General features: G+C 40.9%; 1 protein-coding gene across 5 annotated transcripts in view; it reads right to left on the reverse strand.

The window, feature by feature from the left end:
* KIF26B (kinesin family member 26B) overlaps positions 1–25,834 on the reverse strand; it is a 273,118-nt gene that overhangs the window by 140,697 nt on the left and 106,587 nt on the right. For all 5 annotated transcript variants that reach the window (XM_083432077.1, XM_083432076.1, XM_083432079.1 and 2 more), the window contains one exon: positions 12,050–12,216. In XM_083432077.1, the coding sequence (XP_083288203.1) occupies positions 12,050–12,216 (167 nt within the window). The remainder of the gene's footprint in view (positions 1–12,049; positions 12,217–25,834) is intronic.

The following is a 25,834-nucleotide window of genomic DNA, read 5'->3' on the forward strand; positions in this document are numbered from 1 at the left end:
GTATAGAACAATCCAAGCAACTTGTTGTAAACAGCTGGAGTGCAATTCCTAAACTGAAGACTATGTATCTGTTACAATGCCATTCCTCAGAGGCTGATAAACACTGATTGGCCTGCTCTGCATTCACTTCCCAGTGTGGTGTAGTGGTTAAGAGCGGTAGACTCGTAATCTGGCGAACCGGGTTCGTGTCTCCGCTCCTCCACATGCAGCTGCTGGGTGACCTTGGGCCAGTCACACTTCTCTGAAGTCTCTCAGCCTCACTCACTTCACAGAGTGTTTGTTGTGGGGGAGGAAGGGAAAGGAGAATGTTAGCCGCTTTGAGACTCCTTAAAGGGAGTGAAAGGCGGGATATCAAATCCAAACTCTTCTTCTTCTTCTTCCCCTGTACATGCCACCAGCAAAACATAGGCTGGATGTGGGTGAGGCTGGATAGATCCAGTTAGACAAACAACATATTGCAATTGTGCAGGCAAGTTTCTAGATCAGATCTGGCGCCAGCATAGAAAGAAGAATAGAAAAGAAACTCAAATGATTTGGCAGCATGCAGTGATTTTCAGACTTCAGTGTCATCTTTGTGTTTCTCCAGCCATGCAGTGTGCACATAATTGGCTGTTTGCAAACAAAGGCACAAAAAGGAAACGTTCAATGTAAGCCACAATTAGCATTTGCCGTTGAGGCTTGTGAGCTCACTGGCTTGTATTTGTGCTGAACAACATGACACATGACCCCTTGGTGGAGGGCAGGGGAGAACAAGGACGAAGTCAAGTGGACACTGAGGGGCATTCCACAAAAACCAAAAGCAAAATAGAGGACTGGTACATGGGCTAAATAAATCTCCGTCATGAAATCAAGATGGAGATACTACTAGCTCCCCCACACTCACATCTCAAGCCAAATTAATTCTTCACTTCCAATTGAAATCTAATGAGCTGTCTAATAAATGGAATACTGAACAAAAAGGCTGAAACTGCTGTTATCAGAGAAGTGAACATTGGAAATCAGCTCACCCAGACAAGGATTGTGCCAGTTTAAGTTTGGCAGCCAAGATAGGATAGTTTGATTTAGAGTCCAGCTCTTGAAGGTTGAAATGACTGCTGACCAAGACAATGGTTCTACATCATCACTAGTATTGCAACTCTAAGTATACTTTGTAAATAGAAAGTCCCACTTGAACTGAGTAGAACTTACTTCCATGTAGATATGCTGAACAACAGGTTGAAAGACAATTACAGATTTTGCATAAGGCTTTCTGCTATTCCACTGCTTTCCTCCACCTGAAAATTCATTAGTTTCCCCTATTCTAAAGGGTCCAGGAAGGAAAATTCAGTTTCAGATCTAATGCTTGCAAGCATCACTTGTCGTATTTCAGGTTATTTGAATGTGGAGCTTGCTCTGATTCAACGCCACTGCTATTTACTTATTTATTTATTTAAGAAAATGGTATTTTATGAAGTCTACAATATTCTGCATCCATGGACTATTTGTCAAGCCGTCTTCTTCTTAAGCCATCATTACTAATACTGAGCATCTCTTACGTTCTCTTTTAGCAGGTTTCTCTGTGTCTACAATGGCCTTAGTACCCATTATCTCAGTGGGCAACTTACTGAAATATGTTTGTTGCTTTTACTGATGTACTCACAGAGGTTGCTAGATGGCAAGATGCTGTGCTGTATGTGATCCAGTGATGATGGAAACATAACACATCAAATGCTAAGGACAGCTGCTTTCTGGGATCATATCAGATTCTCAATTGCGGCCACAAAACAAACAGAATAACTGAGGTTATTTTCTCCAGCCTCAACCTTTCCCACCAAAACCAGGGCATCTGCATAGCTACAAAGCTTAGAAACTGGTGCCAACAGAAACTTCCCCCCTAAGTCTCATACTTTGTATGTGTGGAGGGGTGATTTGGGGGGAGGGTAGGCTGCGACTAAGGACAAGAGGAAGAGTTCTCCATTGCCTCTGCACTAGAGATCCTGAGAGCTCTCACAACTGTAATTTAAGAGACAAAGAAGGCTGCACCTCACACATGAAATGTAATGTGTGGTTTGAACCTGACGGGCAAAGTTATCCAGGTTTGCAGCAGATGTCTTTCCTAGTTCTCTTGCATTGGAGAGATTGAACTCAATAGTTTATGAATTCAATGCCTCTTTTCTCCCACTGTCCTTTAGGCTCTCCCCAAGAGCTTCTACAATTGTGTTAAAAGTGCTACTCCCAAACAGAAATCAGGCAATTGCTACTATTTCACCCATCCACTCAGTCTGCATTCTCAACATGAAGAATTAATTGTGTGCCAATGGTTCTAGTACTGCAAACTTTTCCATTCCATCTTATTCCTGCTTGATCTTATGTAAAACATGTGAAGAAAGCCTGGTCCCTGAAAAATCACATATATAATTGAAGAAGGGCTTTATGAATTTACCACAACATTTAAATGTCTGCTTTTTGACAAAACATACTATAGCATCACAGCACTACAAGATCTTTACATGTTTATAAGTGTTATAACAAATACAAAGAGGCAAAGGGGGAAAGCTAGATTCTGCTGTAAATTAAGAGAGGAATTGTTTCCATGAACATCTGGGATGAATGTAAGCAACCTCCTCACTGCTTAAACAAAGAGCTGGCACAAGGAGAAAGGAAGAGATCTGTTTCCATTTAGAACATTGTTCCTTCCTTGGAGTTGAAGTATTACCATATATTAAATAATACAATTTTCTGTGTGAAGATGGGGATTGTAGTATAGAAGTTTTTTAAAAGAAATCTTTATACATTGGATTTTAGAGGTACATCAATCTAAGAGATGAATCCATTCCAGAATATCTACTTTCTCCTAAACTATTAAGTCAGATGTTTGTGACATCTTCAAATCTTCCATCTTAGAACCCCAAGGCACAAAACAAGGTAAATTGATCTCTAGAATCATGGCAGAATTGTGACTTCTCATTTCCAACTACTATAGAATTAAAATAATTTATGCTCTGATCGGTATAAGACACAAAACAGAGAGATATAGTATGACTTCAGTGAAGAGGCTTCAGCTTGAAATTTGGATCTCTTCTATCATTCCTCTCACATGATCAGGCTATAGATCTGGTCTGCATGTTTTTGTTCCAGATCAGAAAGGCACTTCTCATATCTTACTCAGGAACAATATCTGATTGTCCCATGGGCAATCTTGGAACAAATAAATCACCATACATTGTGATCAACACACAAGGTAGAGTTGCTTACAAGTTTGCAGACCAACCAGCACTGCATGGAAGCTATTGCTATGAAATGGGACCTTCGGATAAGAGCTTTACACAGAAACTGATACGACTTTTACAAGCATGATATACTTTTTAAAAGCCATTATGACTGCTGTGGGGATAGCTCCCATGTTCATACATGTTCAGTGTCTCCATTAAACCCAGGCCTGAATGCTCCAAGGATCCATCAGTGCAGTGGCGTAGCGTGGGTTGTCAGCACCCGGGGCAAGGCAAGTAATTTGACCCCCTAACCCGTGGATTTGCGCCCCCTAACCCGTGGATTTGCGCCCCCTAACCCTAACCCCCAGATGTTGCGCCCGGTGCGGCCGCCCCCCCCTGCACCCCCCACACTACGCCACTGCATCAGTGTTATGTTTGATTTGTGTTAATCTCATGTGTTAAGATGAATTAAATATAAATGACCAAATACAAATACCATCAAAAAATTGAAAAAAAAGTTAAGAATTAAAAGCAAACACATTTAACAACATTTACTTACTTACTTACTTACTTACTTACTTACTTACTTATCACTGATAACAAACCAGGAAACTCACAAAAGAAAAACTGATTGCATTTATGAACCAAAAAGCAACAATGGCCATAGTGAAAGACAGGATTAAAATGCCTAAAATGAGACAAGGGCAAAGCAAAACAAGGAAATAATTAGAATGATCCAACAGAGATGAAAATCAAATCATAAACTGGCAGCACAGTGTCAACTAAAAGCAAAGGAGGCATCTAAAGAAGCTGAAAGAAACAGACTTCAGCAATGGAAGAAATTAGGAGATGAAACAGAAAGGGAAGAATCAAACAGCAAACCAAATGTCTAGCACAAGAAGATGAGGAAAGAAGAAAGTCCAGTAACAAGCAATGAAATGAATGAGGGAGAGGCAGAGTGGAACAGGACGCAGGAGGGGGGAAATATAAAATACTATTTTAACTAAGTTAAATTTAATTTGAGAAAATGAGTTAGATTAACTTGAACATTATATGCCAAAAAACCAGGGTGGAATGGAATACCCTTTCCTCAAGCATTTTAGAAGCCTTTCAAAATGAGCTTTATATGTAAGCAGATCACTAATACAACTGTTTAACTATTATGTGAAACAGCAACTGTTCTCAGCCTATCTGAAAATCTGATACTTTCTGCCCTAGACACCTCTCAAACAAACTAGACTTAGACCACATGGAATGGCTTAATCCTATTGACTCAGGTGGGGTCATCTTATCAGTTAGCTCTTCTCACAGGTGAACAAAGCAAATTTTAGTGGAGGCCTTTGCCCCCAGATTCCCATCATTTATGTTGACTGAGCTTTGTCAATTCTGTTTTCGCCCATCCTCAAACAAACAAACACATGTGTGTGAAGTCTTGCATTGCAGCTATATAAACTAACAATTTGGTGTTTCCCTTATAGCAGTAAGGTTACTCTGGAGCTGACAGCATGCTTTGCAGATGATAACCTAGACTGATAGATGCTCATAGTTTATTGCCTGCTAGAAAAAACGTTGTTGAAAAACATATGTACATAAGTATTTCGGGGCATTCACTGCAGTACACTCCACACCAAGTGGCTCTTAGCATGCTAGCCAAGATAAATATCTACTAGCCAAGACAAATATCTAACTGCTGCCCTTGCCTCAACTCTTCCTCTCCACATCGTTGCTTATTTGTCACATTTATATCCCATATTTCCTCATAGGGCATCATAAATAAGGTTAGGTTTTTTCCCCTACCCTTTGTGGGGAAGATTAAGCAACAGATAAGTTACTTGGCACCAGTTGTGGCTCAAATGGGGGACAGATTTTCAAAACTAATATTCTGACACCAGTATTGCTGCTGCTCACACGGGTCTAGGGTGGGTGTGGAAGGTGGCTATGAGATTTGGGGCTGCACAGCAACACCAGCAAAGGTGCTAGATTGGCTCTGCTAGCATGCCAGAACAGCCACTACCTCATTCCTGCTGCATCCCCAACTAGGTTATGTTGGCAGGACAACTCTGTGGTTGTGCCCAACTGCATAAGCCACTACCTCATTCCTGCTCCATCCCCAACTAGGTTATGTTGGCAGGACAACTCTGTGGTTGTGCCCAACTGCATCAGATAGTTTCATGCATCTGATGAAGTGGACTGCAGTAGACTGTGCTGTAACAAATTTGTTAGTCTTAAAGGTGCCACAAGATTCTGCCATTTTTTACTCTGACCGGCCACTGCTGAGCTTCGTTTAAATGGGAGCTTCATAATTATCATAGCCCTTTTTCTACATGGTATGACTGTATACGGATATCTTCTTCTCCTGTGGAAGGGGGGTTGTAATCATGCCGCTGGTCCTGCTATCTTCCATATATTAGCCCACACCATATATTTCTCTGAATGTGTGCCCATCACTACTGCCCATTCAGAGTACCATTCAGTCAAGTTGTTTCTACGCATGTAGCCATGATGTGCATCTTCTAATGTGGAAGGCTGATGAAATAGAAGGTGCAGGGCCTGTAATCACCACTGTGATTCCTCAAACATCCTCTCCCACTATCCTGTATAAGCAACTTTATCACTGTTCCCCCATCCTCTCCTCTTTCTCCTGCCCCCCCCCCTGCTTGCTATAAAAAAAATGCTGCTGCTAATTTGATGGTGATGGCGGCAGTCTTTCTGTCTCCGACTCCTCTCTGCCTTACATGGAGGAATGACAGTCATTTTGAAGAGCCCTTGCCAGGGTCACATGGGTGGCAGCAGTACCTGAATGGGTGAGCCAACTGGCAAGATCAGTGAGCCGGAGCTCAAGGTTGCTAATCTGCCACCCGCTACATCTGACACCGAAGGCAAATTTGCCCGATGGAAGCGCCAGCCGTCACTTAAATGTTTGTATAGGATTTTTGTCTTTCTCTTTTGTATTTCCAATCAGTCAGTTCATTTTCACTGATTATGAAGATGAACAGTCAATAACGTCAGTCTCTTGTCTCACTGAAATTTTATTGTTCCAGGAAGCAATGCCTTCTGGAGAACTATTTGACTGGATTTAGAGTCCAGTGATTTCCTTTACAAAATGAGCATCACAAGTCAATAGATACAAAGACTTATTATCCCATGAACTGTGGTATGTTGCAAAGCCAGCTATGTATTCAAACAGCATGGCCATTTTACCATTCCCTCAGCAGACTGTGGTCTTGTTATAAAGCAAAACCATACTGGATAGACATATACCCTTGAGCCAAACTGAAAGCAACTAGACATATGTTAAATTTCTCGAAGTTACACAGAGGTTCCTTTACAGTTTCAAGTGGCCATCAGTGTTTATGTTTACCCACTAATTGCTGGGGGGAAGTTGTCTGAATGAATTGCTGTCTTAAGAAAACACTAGTTCTTTTAGCAGTCTTATAACAGTACTCTGCCGACATGGCAGATCTTGGCTGGAATTTAGAAAAAGAAAGAAAGAAAGAAAGAAAGAAAGAAAGAAAGAAAGACTCTACAGCTGTGCTTTAACAACTGTCTTATTCAGTAATTTTCAAAATGGGAAAGGCATTATCAGATGAAAGAATTACAATTCAGATTTTACAGGTGTAAACTGTAAGGTTTAGTACTTTTTACATTGGACCCACATGAGCTTTTGAATCTGTGATTGCCTAGTGGTGGACAAAACGGAGACAACTCTAGATGTCTTTATCAATGCAGATACACAAAAGCATCAATATATTTTATATGGTCAACATATCAGCATATAAAAACATCTATGTATCATTTGCTTAATTTTTAGTATGCAAATATCAATGTGATCAGAGATGATTTGTATAATTAACTGAGCCATGACTTTACAAAGAATCAGATAAATGCTCTTAATTTTCATTTTTACAATCCTGAGAGGTAACATTTAACACCTAAGCTCCATGATTAGCAGGTGATTCGGGAGTCTTCAATTGTGCAGACAAGCATCTTCTATAGATGTATTTGTCGAATTGGGGAAATAGACTAGAATGGTGTTTACTGCATTACCCTGTCAACCATACCTGCAGACTTGGGGAAATAATAATTTAAAAAAACCCTCTCTAGTCACTTTAAAATTTGTCCTGTATAATCCAGAACTTGATGTTATTAGGACTAGTATGCCTAGCTTGACAAAACAAGGTTATTTATTCTACTCTCGTTCAAGTAGATCCTACTGATAATTGTGAAAAATTGAAATATGACATGGATATAGTCATAACAATTCCACCTATTATGTCTGCTGAAAACAGCACAGCCAGAAATGCAGAAATTGCTCCCAGCTGCTAGGCTGTGTTATCTCTTCCTGCATAGTCTAGTTTCTCCATGCAGATACTGGAACATGCATGGCTGAGGATAGGCTGTGGCCACTCGTGTACAAGAGAAAGTGACCATGTGGTAGAGTTTCAGTGCTTAATAAAAAACAGACTCATGTGAAATCGCCTGAAAACTTTTCAACATTCCTTTTAAATTTATTATCCTCCAGGAGCCTCTCGTGAACAAGCACCCTCTTGTGTAGCATCCATTCATTTCAGCAGATTGGCAACATTGGTAGGAAGGAATCACTTGGCTGGTATACTCAGCAGTATACGCAGAGCAGAAGTTCCCAGGGCATTGTACTCACCCTGCTGTCCATTTTGCAACTGAGAATCATCAGGCCAGGTGGGGCAACTAGAGCAAAATCATGAACCGCAGCCACTCCAGCATCTTTCAAAAGCAGGAGTGGCGTATTTTAATGCCCACACCCAAATAACATGTGAATTGATTGGTTGAAAGAATTCTGCTCTTGGTGGCTGGCAAATTGTTCATAAGAAGCTAATTTTATTTCTGAGTATTATTCTAGATAAGTTGTTGTCACAATAATATCAAGGTTCTGCTTAAGCCCAGAGATGCTTATCAGTTAAAGTAGGTGGGGCTGACCTGTTTTTCTGTATTCCTTCAGAATACAGAAGGGCCACATGTTGGTTGTGGGCGAGGCCAAAGCCAGCAGTAGTGGGACGGACAGAGCCAAAAGTGGGCATGGCCACCTCATTTTCCTTCTCTTTCTACTAACTTCTCTTTGTTTTTGACATCCCTCACTTCTCTTCTTCTATACCTAGCAGGCTGCCATGGAAAAACAGATCATTCTTGCCACAGATATTGTAGAAGGCTTATGAAAGTTGGCCCAGGGCTGCATAATATTAGGCCAAGGGTTGCCTACCCCAGACTTAAAGGGAGGGAGCTGGACTAGGGGATGCATTGTGCCTTAAACATATTGAGGTATGCAGTGCTTTTTTCTGGGGGAATGCAGGGGTACGCAATCCCCTAAACATTTTGTGAATCTAAGTTTGGCCTCATTGAGGAGCAGTAGTTCGATATGAGTAGGAAAATGAGAGTACCCCTAAACAATTTTTTTAAGGAAAAAAAGCACTGAAGGTATGTTTTCAAGTATTCAATTCCAGGAAATCAATGGAACTACTCCAGTGTAAGCACTTAGCAGAATGAGTACAATGGCTTGACAATCATTTCAATAATTTCAGGCTGAATACAAAGGGATAAGATTCAATATTCATTAAGTTTCCCTGCATGTTGTCCAACATTATGTCTCACATGCAAAATGCAAAATCTAAGCTTAAAAACCTGTAAACAATTTCAAGTTGCTTGTTGCCAGTGCACATTGTCTCTGCTAGCCCTGAAGGATCAGAAGGCTTATTTACATGACTTGGCTCACGCCTAAGTAAATATTGAAGCTAAAGCACTAACCAACACTTAGGAAGCATTTTTCTTTTTTTAGTTAACATTACTTGATGGTGGGTTAACTGCAGTTATGGAGAGGTTTGATTCAATCTAGTCAAGAAAATTAGGAGACAATAGCTGTTTATTTCTCTAGTCCTTTCTCCAATAAAAGGATGAATTCCACAAAAGGCTTTAATGTACAACATAAGTCTCTAATTTGGTGTAATACAGTTTCCCTTTTTAAAAAGTGCTGAATGCCCAATGCTATAATTAAAATTAAAGCCATATTCAACTGCTAGAGGGTCAGTTAAAAAAAAAATCAAACCTACCATTTTTACTCTGAAAAGCCTGAAAACAGACATATTTTAGACTGACAAAAGGCACTCTGTCTGCTAGCTCTGAAATGGGCTTTAGAAATAACAGAGGAAGTGTTATACAGGAGTTGTTAATTTTCTCCCCCACACATTCCAATGGATCCCCCCCCCCATCTTATTATGTCATATATTGCAAAGTTAAATGTAATTCATTAAGAGAGAGAGAAAGTGAGGGGGGGTCCAAAAATTACCCCTATTTCTTAATGTAAGTTTGACAAGTCAGCCCACAATTTTGCCATTGGATGTAGTTTTTTCAATGGAATACTGTTAGGATTTGCATTCTTTGGACAGCAAGAAACCAAAAGATTTGCCTAAGCCTTATTTAGCTAAACCATCTTGTCCCTCCTACTGTTCAATGTGCACATTCAGCCTCTTAGAAAAATACTGATAGGTTTATTTATTTATGTATTTCTATGCCACCATATCATAAAATATCATGGCGGTGTGCAGCTATACAACATAAAACACAAGTTAAAACAATAAAAATATATAATTAAAGTGCCCAGTTAATCAATGTTAACATCTGTGTATGCCTTGTTAGCATAAAAAGGCCTTCAAGAGACATTTGAAAGTCAAAAGGATGCCTGCCAACTCTCTGCTGGAAGAGTGTTCCACAGTATGGGACTGGTGGTACTAAATGCCCAACTTCTAGGGAAGCCCAGTTCAGCCTCCGTAACATGGGGAATAAATAGTATAGTATCTTCATTGTATAGACTCATCTCTTACCCCAGCCTCCCTCATTTTAACTAACCCAAGACCAGCCAGCTCTGTACTTGACTAGCATCCATATAACCCTCAGTTGTAAACAACTGTCTGTGTGCTTCAGTGTTTGTTTGTTTGTTTGTTTGTTTGTTTGTTTGTTTGATGATTCACTGTCTTTCAGATTCTTTGAAAGAGAATCTCAAGTCTCCTAACCAGATGCCAGAACGGTATGTTCAACAATGAATGGCAGCCCTGCATCTCCTCCCGTCTCCTTGGAAATGATTAGTAGATGTGACATCATTTCCTGCCCTGCAAACATCTTCCAGTTGGGTGGTATTCAACTGAGTGGACCCATTGACATTGTTGGATCTAACTTAAGTCATGTTCAGTGCTTTTTTCAGGGGGTACTCAAGGATAAGCAGTACCGGAACCCCTTTTTTGTTGTTAACACTACTCTGAGCATAACGTCATTGACTACCACCCATGTATAGCAGGGCAAAGGCACTGGCAAATCTGGGCTGAGGATACTCATGCCATGAGTCTTTGGCATAAAGTTCCTGGCGAGGTGCTTCATGCAGCCAGTGGTCAGTTGTGCAGCAGCTGCAAGGTGGGCGGGCTGTATCCTGAAGGGTTATGGAGTCAGGTACAAGTGAGCATCAGCACTGCTGATCAGATGTTTGGTGGCTGCAAGTGGGGAGCCAGTTGTGTGGACACACCTCAAGCACCTGAACAGTGGTCAAGAATTATTTCCTTTCTTTCCTAGCAGCCTTATTGGGGGGAGGATGAGAGAGGCCAGCTGTGATGGCAGCTCCCCCCACCAGACACTGCCAACACAGCTGGCCTCTTTCCTCCTACCAACCCTCATCCCACCCCAGTAAAGCTGCATCTCCTCACTACAGGGGCTGTTCATGTGCTTAGCCTGCTGCCAGCTTCCAGCACATTCGCATGTGAGCTAGTCTACTGTTTGGTTCCATTGGTGCTGGGGAGACACCATCACACTCCTACAGATCAATGTGACTTTTCAAGTTCTAGGAAAACTCATAAACAAACACAGGTGTTGTTTTTTTATCTCTCACTATCATTTTAAATGGGTGCAGGGTAATGGAAAGAAGCAAAACTGCATGTTGCTCTAGATCCAACAAATCATGCAAGAAGAATTACCAACGAAAGAAGAATGGAGGATGAAATTGATGGACTATGTAGAACTAGATAAATTAACAGGAAGGATTCGAAACCTGCGGGACCAGAGATTCTTAGAAGACTGGAGTAAATATACAAACTATTGGAAAAGTAATTGTAATGAACAGATTACACTAGTAGGATTGCAAGAAGTTTTGTAAGGATGATTATTTGAAATATTGCAAGAAAGACTATGAGGAGAATTATTAGTTAATGATAATTAAGAGTAATAGAGAAATTAAGAAATGCAGAATAAGTGATAAAGAACGGAAAATCATCATAGGTGTTGACAGAAGTCTAAAAATATTGTATAAGATAAGAAGTTATGTTAGATGATTGTTGGAAATGATATGTTAAAAAAAACTAATAAAAATGTCTGTGTGTATATATATATATATATGCAGGTTTTGGTGTCCTCGGGTGTCTTCCCGTGTAAAAGTTGGGGTGTCTAGGCGACGTTTCGACGAGGTCTCACTCGTCATCTTCAGGCTGGTGCTTTCGGCTTCTTGTTACTGGAACAGCTCTGTTCCAGTAACAAGAAGCCGAAAGCACCAGCCTGAAGATGACGAGTGAGACCTCGTCGAAACGTCGCCTAGACACCCCAACTTTTACACGGGAAGACACCCGAGGACACCAAAACCTGCATTCCTGTACCCGTGAAAATCTACGAAAGCATATATATATATATATATATACACACACAACAAATCATTCCACTTAAAACTTCATCATGTAGCAATGAACATATCAGCCAATCCTTTTATCAGTCTTTGAAGTGTTAGCCTTAGACCTGGATGCCCACAGTCCCTGGCACATCAGAGCTGCAGAGAACAAGCAAACTTTCCATCTTACCTGGCAAAAAAGGAAGCTGCCACTGAGGTGCCTGTTGACGTGTCACTGGCAACACAGGTGCTTTGGGAAGCAGGTAAGCTGTACAAGGAGGGTTTATCGGCATTGTAGCGGTTCAGTGCAGCTTCAGTCAATCCCTCTCGGCCAGTCTCGGTCATCAACTGGGAAATCTGAAGGAGGAAAAAAGGTACAGGCTCATTGGGTGCTATTTCACCTGACCACTACATATTTTGGAAGCAGGGAGAAGAGTATCGCATTCAGCACACTTCTGTGACCTTTTAAATGCATTTATTGGCTCTGCAATCCAGTTCTGTGGCACTTTGGCTACGACTTTACCTCATTTCCATTAAAAGTAACGAGATAAAATAACCCCCTGACATTGTAAGTTTCCTTTATGGCTCTGGAGTTCCTTCTGTTTGGAGGAGAAAGTGTAAACCATTATCCTTGCTTCATTTGAGCACAGTGGGGAACTCAGAGGCATTAGTCAAAGCCTACTTATTAAAGGAAATCTGCACAAACATTCGCCAGTGTGGCAACGTAGCTGTGCATAATGCAAGTCAAAATAGGTTCTTGAGAACCAGACATACCAGGCATCTCTATGTATTCCAAGCATTTAGAAGATGTGACTCTGACTCAAGCAAGATGTTAATGTGTATTTTTCATATTACTGCCTGCAATTTCTTATGGGATAAAAAATTAATAAAAAGTAATTGAATCTAAAAAACCCCCATACAGTCCTGTAAAATGCTAGTTAACATAAATCTTTCTCATACATGTCAAATGGCATTGGCAGCATCTGTCCCAATCGCACCTCTTTCTCCCCAGCACAGCCCCCAATTTCCCCCCTCAAAACCGAAACTGCCTGCAATTTATATTTATGCTATGTAAAAAGTGACTGGCTCTTCATACCAGAATGCAAGGTTAAAAAAATAAAAAGCACTTCCCGTACTTGGCCAGGTCTATGGTAGCATTTATTTCCTGGTTGATTTGTTATGTAGTTGTGCACCAGATGCTTAATAGACAATATATTTTCTTACAAGGCCAGGTGTTACCCATTTGATGAACCTCATGTGCCTGTTTAGTAAAAGGTTTGGCATCCTCTCACTGATTCAGGCAGTCTGACATCCTGAATATCTTAAACCTGACAGGTGACCAGAGCCCTGGCAAAGCAGGCTAGTATATAAGAAGTATATTCTCATCTATATGCCAAAATACTTTCTGTTTCTTATCAGGTCCACTTTTTTTTTGGGGGGGGGGGGGAGTCACTCTTATTATCAGCACCCTCCTTTTACAGCTGCTACTATGACCTACTTGTACCTTGATCCTACACTTACTTACTTACTTACTTACTTATAATTTATTGATCACAAGGTGGTTTACAGTACAGGTAGCCCCCCATTTATGTGCATTCAATATGTGCACAACCTTGTATACATGTATTGCACTGTATACCTGGAAATGTCATAAAGAGGTCACTGAAATGTCACTAAAAGGGCGAAACTGGAGTGGAGAAGGGGTGTTTCAGGCTTTTGCAATGGGTTTCAATTATAAGTGATTTCACCAAAGCACACAGTGCCTCGGAATGTAACCCCCCATATATGGGGTGGGGAGGTGGGCTGCATGTATATATTTACATAGAAAACAGTTGCCTTGCTTTCCGTGGATTGCATTTCCAAGTAACTCTGCTTTGAACCTCAGACCAACTGTACACTGAACACGCCTTTCTGTCCTGATACCCAGTACTTTTGTGTTGTTCTTGTTTTAGACCAGTAGTGTAGTGATCCACGTTCATGGGGATTCAAAGACCTATTACTAGCTGCATCAATTAGTCCACAGTGGGAACTACAGTGGTACCTCGGGTTACATACGCTTCAGGTTACAGACTCCGCTAACCCAGAAATAGTACCTCGGGTTAAGAACTTTGCTTCAGGATGAGAACAGAAATCGGGCTCCGGCGGCGTGGCAGCAGCAGGAGGCCCCATTAGCTAAAGTGGTGCTTCAGGTTAAGAACAGTTTCAGGTTAAGTACGGACCTCCGGAACAAATTAAGTACTTAACCCAAGGTACCACTGTACTAAACAGAATGAAAAAATATTTCCTCCTCTGAGGAAGGGAAAGAGGTTACTAGGACTGATTGGCCTTGGTACTTATCCTGCATTCTTCCTCTCATCTAATTCAACTGAGGTCACTGTTAAAAAATGAATCTGTTCACACAAAAGATCAAGAACTGACATATCTTCCCATTGAACAATGGAACAGATAAGTCAAGCTGCAAACAAGCTGACTTATCACTATTGCAAGCTGAAATGCCGCATGACATACTCTCAACAGCAATTCCCCCAGATGAGCTAAGCAATATTACTCTGCTTTTATTGGGATTCCACAAAGAAGGATTAAAATTAGGAACTATTTAGCCACAAGTGTGGACTTTGCTATTTGGCCTTGTGCAGCACACAGAAACAAGCTTTATCCACAGTGAGACAGATGCATGTCACGTTGACTTAAGTTACATTTATAGATGCCACAGGAAATAAGGGTTGCATGCTTAATATGAGTAAATAGAGAACCAGGCACTGGATTGCAAATTTCCCCCAGAAGGAATAGTCCATAATTTCTGCAAATTAGCTTGAAAACATTATACTGCGTTATACTTCAGTGCCCAAGAGTGAGTCTAAACCAAGAGAAAAGTGTGCCCATATTCTACTCTCACTCTGTGGAAAATAGAACAGCAAAATACACACACACTTTTCATAAAAGAGTTGCTCAGTCTTCTGATATCGTTCTGAAAGCATGCTGCAGTTCAAAAAGGAAATCAGACAAATAGTTTCTCTATTCCCTCACCCATGTGTTCCGCCAGCAAGCTCATTCTTTGTGTGCAAAGATTTAGAATAGGTTAATGGGATAAGTTTTGAGTGGGGCCTTTGTTAATGTATTGGCAGCACATCACTGCCTAGATCAGCAACAATAGACAAAACATAACAGAATGCAATTCTTTCATGCTGTATAATAATAATAACAAACACTTCTAAGTGCATGTGGACAACACATATGTTCTTCCCAAATTCACATTCCTTGTTCTGTCTTGTGTGAAGTATAAAAACCACACGCCCTTTCTCCACCTATTCCCTTCCAGCTTGACAATAGCAGTCATTGAATATTGGTTTCTTTTAAGATCCTGTGGGATGACTGGGTACAGTGAATTTTTTTGAAGCAGGCAGACACTGCTAAACAAATCTACCAAAAATAAATAGATAGTCGCTGGGGTTTTTATAATATAATTTGATGACAGGTATCATTAGTAAGCAGCAATGTATTAACAACAGGCCACAACCACGGTGGCAAAATAAGTAATATGTGAAACAAGAAATCTCAGTGCTTTTTTGAGAATAACTTTGCATTATTTGTTCCCAGCATTTGGCTCAACTTGACCTCTGTCATATCCTACCTCTCCTGACATAAAATAGGTGCCTCTGTCCCTCATCTAAAGCAGTTTGACCTTGCAGTAACAGAGGCCTAGAACAGTCACCATCACAGCACCCCCAAGTGGCTACATTTAGGTACTTGGTACTTTGGAAAGCTTTCTTGGGATATACGGCACCGTCATGTTTTTGAGATTTTTCTCTGCAACAGTGAGGTCTAGAAACTGCATTTAAAATAATTAAAGCTGCTATTTATGGGGTTATAGCTAACAACTTGAACATAATCTTTTCCCCATTGAGGGCAATTGGTTGTTCCATTATTCTATTTATCTTCCACCTTCCCTCCAAGGAGTTCAGGACAGCAAACATAGTTCTATCCCTCCCCACCTTATCTTCATAACAAAGTGAGAGGTGGTGACCAGTCTAAGGTCACCCAGTGAACTTCATGGCTGAGTAGGGATTTGAATCGTGGTCTTCCAACAATGTAAACACTATACCATACTGGCTCTCTAAGTAATGGTATAGTGCTTTTTCTTTGTGTTCAGAGCACTTAATATGCAGGAAACCTTACAATCATCCTATAAGGTAGGCCAGTATTATCAGCATACTACTACTGACAAGAGGTGGAGACTGACAGTTTGCCTAAGGTAAGCGAGATTGTTCATGGCTTACCTAAATTTGAAATAGGATCTTTAAGCTTATTATTATTATTTTTAATGTTTTTATCGTGGCCAGTCTGCCAATGGAGCCCAGGGCAATAAAAATATATATAAATAAACAATAAAAATAAAATAAAACATATTTTAAACATTTAAAAACAATTTGAACCCATCTAAAACTATTTCAAGACCTATATTGTCAGCTGTCTTTCAACACGTATGAGTTAATGCAACACTCAGAAACACAATCATCTTCTTTGTTAATTTTTTAAATATAATTTAACTTAGTTATTTTGTGGCTCTTCCAGCTAGAAATGCCGGTCCCCCATTTTATAACTTTAAGATGGTGATGAAGCACAGAAGTATACATTAGCTATCCTGGATTGCAACCATTTCCCATGTGTTTCCATCTCTAAAAATGAGTTAGCTGATTTTGCAAAAAAGAAAAAAAAATACCAAAAAGCCTGTTATGACAAATTGGGTTTTTTAAAAATCCTAGTATTTGGGTCACATTTAATTGCTGAGCACTACAGTACATTCCTACTATTTCATAATGAATGAAAAGTTCCTTTCCATGGATGAAAAATATTTGGGATGTAACGGTCAGTCTGATCAGTTTCAGCAGCTCATCAATGAATAGAAGTGATAAGGAAATTGTTCTATCGTTGTGTATAACTCAACAGGAGACTGTACTGAAAATTCTCAGATGCAACTGATAGTGTATTCAGAAACAGATGCCTTCCCAGCCACTAAAAGATATTGTTTTCCAAGAAAGTGATAATAGAAAACTCTCACACAAATGAACATCTAACTTTATTGACCAAGCCCTACTATCTTCTAGAATAAACTAGTAGCTTCATCAAATATTAAAATCTAGGGGGAAATATCTTAACGTGGTTTTTTTAAACACACACACACACACACACAATTTCCAATGGAAGACATACAGTACTGAAATGTATGTCAACAGTGAGGCTATGCTGTCAGCAGCTAAATCCAAGGCTAATGCTGGTATAATGTACTTGCAATTAATTCTATGCACACACCATAGCAAAGAAAAGAGCAAAGAAGTAGCAATAGAGTCAAGAGATAATGTGGCAATGCCAGCAGCCACTCGCATGGTATCCCTGGCAACTCTACTACCACACACCAACTGCAATGTTTTGCACCAATGATGTCTAGCGACAAACTGGGAAGCACCAATGGCAGAAACAGCATAAGAACATCACCCCATGCAGTGCTCTGGTGGAGGGAGCAATGTTGCAGCCTGAGGGCCACATTCTCCCATGGGCAACCTTCTGGGGTGGGTGTCACATACAAGTGGTGGATGTGGTAGAGGTATGTGTGGCTAAGAACATGGTACTGTCCAAAGAAGACAAGAAAGGAGTATGTTCACACTTTGAGGATGCATTCTGTTGATGTAAAATCAGTGGAGGGGAGCCTATGAGGGGTGTGGCCTAGTAAGCCTGGCCTGGACAGAGTCCTAGAGGTCAGATGGAGAGGGCTGGAAGATCTTGATTGGCACCTGTGCCTGAGGTTCTCCACCCTAAAGAAGAAGAAGAAGAAGAAGAAGAAGAAGAAGAAGAAGAAGAAGAAGAAGAAGAAGAAGAAGAAAAAGAAGAAGAAGAAGAAGAGTTTGGATTTGATATCCCGCTTTATCACTACCCGATGGAGTCCCAAAGCGGCTCACATTCTCCTTTCCCTTCCTCCCCCACAACAAACACTCTGTGCCGTGAGTGGGGCTGAGAGACTTCAAAGAAGTGTGACTGGCCCAAGGTCACCCAGCAGCTGCATGTGGAGGAGCGGAGATGCGAACCCGGTTCACCAGATTACGAATCTACCGCTCTTAACCACTACACCACACTGGCTCTAAAGTACACATACAATCTTTTCACACACACACACAAAACACTAGTGGGATCTCAGGTAGAAACCACAGCAATGCTACTGACAGAGGCATCCCATGGCCCAGCAGTCAAGAGATACGCATGGAGACAACAGTGGTTTCTCAGAAGAAGTGTTTTTGAGTCCTGCTGGGATGTCAATGACAACATGCACATAGCTAATGATAGTGAATGCAATGCACATATACTGGCATCAAACAGAGGGGAACAAGCCAACTTTTTGCAAGGGAAAGGGAAGGTGTCCACATGGATAAGGCAGAATGAAAGATGCAATGGGATACAGGAGATGCTGGTCTGAGTCTCACCAGAGGAGATATGAATGTGCTCTCTACAAACTAATGGATACCTTGGATGATGGTGGGGAATCTGTACAGGAACAAGAATTGTGACTAGAAAGGGTGGGGATGGGAAGAAAAAACACATAGCCATAAGACCAGAGAGAAGAAAGGTCCACAAAGGGGTTTTTGTGTCTCTTAGAGCCATGCCCTCTTTTACACCCTCTTTTTCCTTCCCTTTCTCCTCACAGACCCAGCCATAAGGAAGAGGACTAAAGAGGATTCACATGGAGCCACAGGTCAGTACAGATTTAGGAAATGAGAGATCTTAGGTTTGATCCCTGGCATAGAAGATTGCTGGGGAAGGTGCACACCCCCACACCTGACAGTATAGTCAATCCGTGTGACTGCAACATGAAATCAGTAACCTCACTCAGAACTGAGTGCAATGAGCTGTATGCCTGAGTGACTCTGTCCATGTGATAGGAAGCAAAGGAGAGAAGAACTTTGTTGCAAAATTGAAAGCGAACCAACCTAATCCATTGGTCTCAGATTTACATTCAAATTGGAATGGAGCTATCATTCCGATTATACCCTTCTTTGAATTTTGTTTAGTTTCGGTTTTTAAAAATGTTTCGTTTCGGTTTTTAAAAATGCACACTTTAGGGAGAAATGGGCTGAAAAGTATCATTCTCTTCCCGGCATAGCAGGTTGAATTCAAATGTTATGTTGCCCACCTAGTGACTGAAACTATCACCTCACACCTGCGTATCTGACATAAAGCCACCTCAGGAAATCATTTCAGATTATTGCCTTTCATCAGCTCAAGCAGATGCCCTCAAATGGGAGCCAAGTTGAACTATCCTAGGAAATTACTTGTTTCTCCTCACTATGCGTTTTGACATGAAGCTACTATTTTCAATATGAGAATTATACCTCACTTTTCACAGAAGTTTTGGACTAAACCAATGTTTTTGGAAAACTGAGTTGTAAGATCAGTTATTAAACCCATATTTTTGTTAACGTTTTTGCTGCTTTGTAACTGTTTTTAGCTCTTATATGTTGTACATCATCTTGTCCCATGTGGAAGGCAATTAAAAAACAACAGCAGCAACATGTGTGAGCTTCCCTTATTCTCCATTCAATCCAGAGATTGCATACCTCTGCATGGAGATATGCCAGTCCTAGCTTCATACAAGTGAGGTGCCCACCCTCCTACTTTCCCTTCCAGAAGGCTGTGTAATGTCACAGGGGATGCGAAAGCCTGAAAACAATATAGTTTTCTCTTGGAAATTTTATCACGCCTAGGTCTGGCTAGTACATCTTGCAAAATCCATGTGCACCACTTGGAATAAAGATGAGCAAATAAATGATAATAGTTTCTTTTGAACCTCCCATTCTTCGAAATAATTCAGTAAGAAAAACCTTTTCTCTCCACTTACTTTGCACCCCACTCCAGAAATAACTAAATCTTTAATACACACAGGTTTCTTCTAATGGTTAGCTACCTCACAGAAGTGAAGCAGAATTTGATCAATGTAAGCGGGTGGATTAAACAGTCATGATTTATTCGTTCCCATCATCTTCAGACTGTTACTCACATGGCCATAAAAGTATTTCAACTTCTCCTGTAGCTAGGGATGGGGGGGAAATTCAATTCAGTACACATTTAAAGGAGAACCTATCAATTTTGCTTTTTCAGAAACAATATGCAAACCAAAACACAGTGATCATTTGAAATACACTCGTATCTGAATTTTGCAATGCAGTTCTCGAACCAAGGTTTACACAAATGAATATATTAGGGGGGGAGTGTGCACAAAAACAAATATACATTGACAAAAATGCATTCTGTTAGGGAAAACAGAATTTGCCATTTGCGGAATTTAGCATTTGCAAAAAATGCTACATTAGTCAAAACTGCATTTAAAATATTCACTGAAATTTTCATTCTGCAATTGGCTGCAAAATGTGGAGAACGTAATTTAAGATTGGGAAAATGAGAAACTGAGGGAACCAGAATTGACATGATCATTCCATCCTTACCTGTCACACAAGTTTTTCCATTTGCAATTGGTTTTGTGAGTTGTACAACGCACAGAGGAACAACCCAGACTAATGGTCCAGGTTATTAATGTGAAGGTGCAAGCGGTCCTATAGGGGAGCAGGAATGCAGGGGACACAAAGCTGTGGTACTTCTTTTCACATATGTCTACATTTTATTAAATTGGAGAATTGCATCCCAAAAATTCAGAGATGTGCGAATTTCCTAGAATAGCTGTGTTTCAGTTCACATATTTGCTTGAGAAGTGTAAATTAGGTAGGCTCACTTAAAAATCAACCAGATTCCCTCTTTCCCTATTCTATTTAGATAGATTGTGTGAAAAAGCCTCCAGTTGTTATCATTTTGAGGCTGCTTTCCTAGGCTCAGACTCCCCCTCCCCCCCCCCGCCTTCCCTCCCAAGCAGAGGTTCAAATTGGACAGGAATTGGATGAATTATTTTCTAACACCTTTTGAAAGAAGAACACTGTGGGGCTTCAGCAGCATGCCTTAATAATAAAATAGCTCTGACTCTGCAGAGTTTTAACCTAGGCTCTATAAACAAATTGTTTTTCATCAGTTCTATAAATGCAATTTCTTCATTCTCACAATTACCTATTTAAGATGTATAGCTATAGAAATTACATTTTTGTAAAAAAAAACCTATGATTTCCTAACACATATGCACTCTAAACACTCTGAATAGGGCTAGCATCTACACTTGAGGGAAGAATCAGGTTTGTACCTGACAGCTATGTTCTGGCCTCCTATTCATTGATCTGCTGTGTGAAGAGAGTTACATATTTACACACCGTATACAGGTTGGCTCTGTATACAGTGGTACCTCTGGTTATATACTTAATTCGTTCCGGAGGTCTGTTCTTAACCTGAAACTGTTCTTAACCTGAAGCACCACTTTAGCTAATGGGGCCTCCCGCTGCCGCCGCGTCGCTGCCACACGATTTCTTTTCTCATCCTGAAGCAAAGTTCTTAACCCGAGGTACTATTTCTGGGTTAGCGGAGTCTGTAACCTGAAGCGTATGTAACCTGAATAATAATAATAATAATAATAATAATAATAATAATAATAATTTATTTGTACCCTGCCCATCTGGCTGGGTTTCCCCAGCCACTCTGGGCGGCTTCCACAAAGACCAACCTGAAGCGTATGTAACCCGAGGTACCACTGTACAGGGCCCTTTATTTTGCACCAAGTTAATCAACATGTAGGGGTCAAATACAAGGCTTGCTACTGCATATCAAATCCCTCTCCACAGCTCATTCTGTCCCTGCTCAGAATATCTGATGTAGCCAACGGCTTTGTGTCTGCCAGATCAATAAGGATTCCATACTTTCAAAACCACTGATTAAATTTTTTGCCTTTGTTGTCTCGGTGACTTTCTTGTGCTTTTATTAAAAGTCTATTGGATTTTCGGAAGAATAGTAAGTAAGCAAAATGTCAGTACACAAATAGTACCAGTGACACCTTCTTTAAGTAAGCATATCCCATGAACCCTTAATCCCTTGTCCCTCTGCTCCAGAATTCAATAAAATAAATAACAAGAATTTAAAGCAGAAATAACTTTCTCTGGAAGTGATGAACAATACAGACGTGTGAGTTTTTTCTAATCAGGACACCATATGCTCTGTAATGGTGATGATGATCATGCTAAGAGCTGAAATGATGCAGAATCTGCATGAGTTACAATGCTCAAATCATGAACAAAATATCATTCTTTTAGAGTTGTACACAGTTGCTTTTAAACCGCCTTGATGAGGGGTTACTGTTTGTTTGATCCTCTAATGAGGGTAGCTAACCTGTGGCCCTCCGGATGTTGTCAGCAGCCATCAGCCCTAGCCAGTCAGAGGTGATGGGAGTTGTAGTCCATCAATCTCTGGAGGGCCAAAGGTAAGCCACCACTGCTCTCTAACATTTCTCAGTTGTCCTCATTATGCAGTTAGCAACACTAGACCTGCTATCTAGCATGGGGGTGCTAAGAGGCCAAACATATGATCATTAGTGTTTGCCAAATAGAATGATAGATATTGGAAAGTGGAAAGTTTCTTCAGACCCTGATAGGTGGGCATGGACAAACTTAGTCTAAATCAAGGGTGTGAATCAGTATGAGTCTCTCCACAATTGTGGAGCTGCTCTCCCCTAGAGATGTAAAGCTGTTTCACACATTACATGTCAGTAAACCCACTGACTACACTCAGCTGACAACTTCAGTTATCCCTTGTTCCTCAACAACTGTACCTGTATGATACACATATTTGCAAACATTAGCTTACTGCATTTATGCTTTCTATTTTTAGATGTACACTTCTACGGTTTAATTATACACCCCCAAAAGTTGATTGCCATTATCATATCCCTAGCATTACCATAGCTTGACAAACTTTCCAAAGCTTTTATTTTTTACTTAGTAATCAAGGCTGGATATGGAGAAAATATTTGTCACTGTTTTTATATTGCTCTGTTTTATTGTGTGTGTTTTTAGTTATTCAGTTGTTCATTATTTTGAGCTTCCAGAAAAGCAAGTCAGTGCAATTTTTATATGCATTGTATATTTAAAAAATAAATTCATGATTAACTGTTTTAAATGCGTTCTAATGGACCTTCATTTGTGGGGACATGGCAGATTTAAAAAGCAAACCATTAAATAAGATATACTTACAGCTTACAGCTTCTATATCACCTCCACCACACCCTTCTCTTTAGAGGCAGAAATTCTGAACCACCACTGATGCTGTTCAATATGAAATGCCTTCAGAACAGTCACACTGACTTGCACAACTTTTGTCTAAAGTATTTTAATATATAATTAGGTATTTCACTTATCTGCACGCAAGCTGTCAGCTAGTAGTGTCAGGGCATTGTAAGAAGTTGAGATCTTACTGTAACTGCTGCACATCACAAGAAGCAATCTGTAAGCCATTGACCTTTCGCTTCCCTGCTGACAGGAATGGCACCAGGAGCTACCCAAGTGTGTCAATGTGTAGCCTCTGCTTAAATGGCACGACTGAGCCAGGGAACAGCTTCCTTCTAATCTCCAGTAAGATGGAAAGCAATATAAAGAACTAGAGTCTCTTCATACAGGCAACATTTTAAACTGCATCATTAGTCTTTATTTAAAAGATATATGACAAACTTCTGCCACAGCGAGAGTGGCAGGAAGAAAATTACTGTTCTCTGTGTGTTCAAAACAGCCTTGTGAAAAGACAGCAGCTTAATGCAGAAAACAGTGAAGGTCTATTCCCTAATTTTGTTTCTGTATTAACTCCAATGAGCAGAAAAGAGCTCCCTCTTCACCTTTCCCAGAGCTGGATATTCATCATATCTTACACACAAAAATGAAGTCATTAGGCACATATTGCTTTCCTGAGGAAAACTGCCAAGTTTCAGGTACCTGCTCGGTTTTAATTAGTACTTTTGGCTGCAATCCTAAATGCACTTACAAGGGAGTAAGCCCCATTAGAAATCATTGAATTTACTTCTGAGTAAACATGCATAGGATTGCATTGTTATTCCACACGTGTTCCCCCTCCCTCCACCAGATGTTGCTCTGCAGGTCAGCAAACTTAGTTTTCCCTTCTACTAACATTTCCAATGCCAAAGGCACTCAGTTAATATCTCAAATCCACTTAAACCTCAGGGTACTTTTGTTATGTTTCCCCTCATTAAGACCAATGGACAGGATAATTCCCCTCCCGGCCAAAAAATGATGTCTACAAGCAATATATTCGTGGAAGTGCAGACAAAAGAAATGTGAATAATTGGGGGTGTCAGAATCCCAGTTATACATATATTGTGCCTTTACATACCATATGACTCAGAATGCAGGCCTTTTTTTTTTTTTCAGTGGGGGAAATTACTATTACCACTGGGGCTTCGGTGGAGCAAACCTCCGGACAGTGAAACCCAAGAAAGCAGAAGGAGTGGGATACCCAATATGCCCCAAATGGAGGCACTCTGAATCTCAATGTCCTACAATCACCGCTGAGACATCTAGACTGGAGATGACACAGAGTCTGAAGAAAAGCTCAATCCCAAAGGCACAAATGGCAGCACTAGGAAACACCATAGAATCATAGAGTCATCTAGTCAAACCCCATGTATGAGTCCTACTTATTACAAGGAATTATAACCATAAATACAGTCAGGATTAGGACCCCACGATTATACCAGAGTGGAGAAGTCAGGATGTGCATTTACCTCCATATACCCGCTCCTAGTCTAGCTACTTTCTGGACAGCTTGTATACTGTTCAACACTAGGCCTACTGACTGCTGACACTGCTGGACAGCTCCAATGTGACGCCTGAAAGGCCAGAATGGGACACAATATCTTCAATCTGGCCCACAGCTTTCACAAATTTCCCAGAAACCAAACCTTTGTGTGTCTCATAGGGGGCAGGTAGTTTCATGATCTAACTGGTAGCTGTCACTGTTTGCAGCAGTAGAAGATTTTCAACATTGTGATACATCACCAGCAAAACATCGTGATATACCATATTTTTCGTCCCATAGGACACACCGGCCCATAGGACGCACCTAGTTTTTTGGGGGGGGGGGAAATAAAGGGGAAAAGGAATCCAAACCAGGTCGGGGAACAGCGGGATGGCGGCGCTGCGCCTCCCTGCTGTCCCCCAAGCTTGTGGGGCTGCCCGATGTCTGCCCGAAGCACGGGGCGCTCTGCTTCAGCGCTCCCCGCGCTCCATGCAGCAGGCTGCTGATGCCTTCCCGAAGCGCCAGGCGCTCTGCTTTCAGTGCGCCCCGCACTCCGGGAAGCAGGCTGCTATCCGCAGCCAAGGGAGCCCTGCGGGAACTCCCGCGGGCTCCCCAGGCTTACGGATAGCTTCCTGAAGCCTGGAGAGAGAGGGGGGTTGGTGCGCACCAACCCCTCTCGCTCTCCAAGCTTCAGCGAAAGCCTGCATTCGCCCCATAGGATGCACACAGATTTCCCCTTCATTTTTGGAGGGGAAAAAGTGCATCCTATAGGGCGAAAAATAAGGTACTGATATATCATGATGTATGGATTAAGTATGGAGCTGTGTAGAGGCATTGGCTGGTTTCATGGTTTTTCCTGTGTTGTGGTTTTTGCACAGTGCACACACATATCATGATTCATGATATATTACCAGGTTAAACATTATGAAAGCGATATCACAATATGGACTTCAAACCGGTTTTGGGTGATATATCAATATATCACTCAGCTGTAGTTATGGCCTTGCTCCAGAGCATTCCCTTTTACTTCAGATTCAAGAAAGTACTTACACATCTGGGTCAACCAATCTGAACTGACAACCAGCGCCAGCATTAGATGTAGCCACCAAACATTTTACCTGCATGTTCCTTCCATCCCTATTTGCAAGACAGATGTTAGACTTGAGAAAGACTATGGCATTACAGTTCACAATGAGCCACAAGTAGAGGCAGTTTCTTAGATATGTTGTGTCAAGGCTTCTGGGTTATTATGGGCTGGGCT

The sequence above is a fragment of the Podarcis tiliguerta genome (genome assembly GCF_965153285.1).
Source record: "Podarcis tiliguerta genome assembly, chromosome: 3".
NCBI classification, from domain to species: domain Eukaryota; kingdom Metazoa; phylum Chordata; class Lepidosauria; order Squamata; family Lacertidae; genus Podarcis; species Podarcis tiliguerta.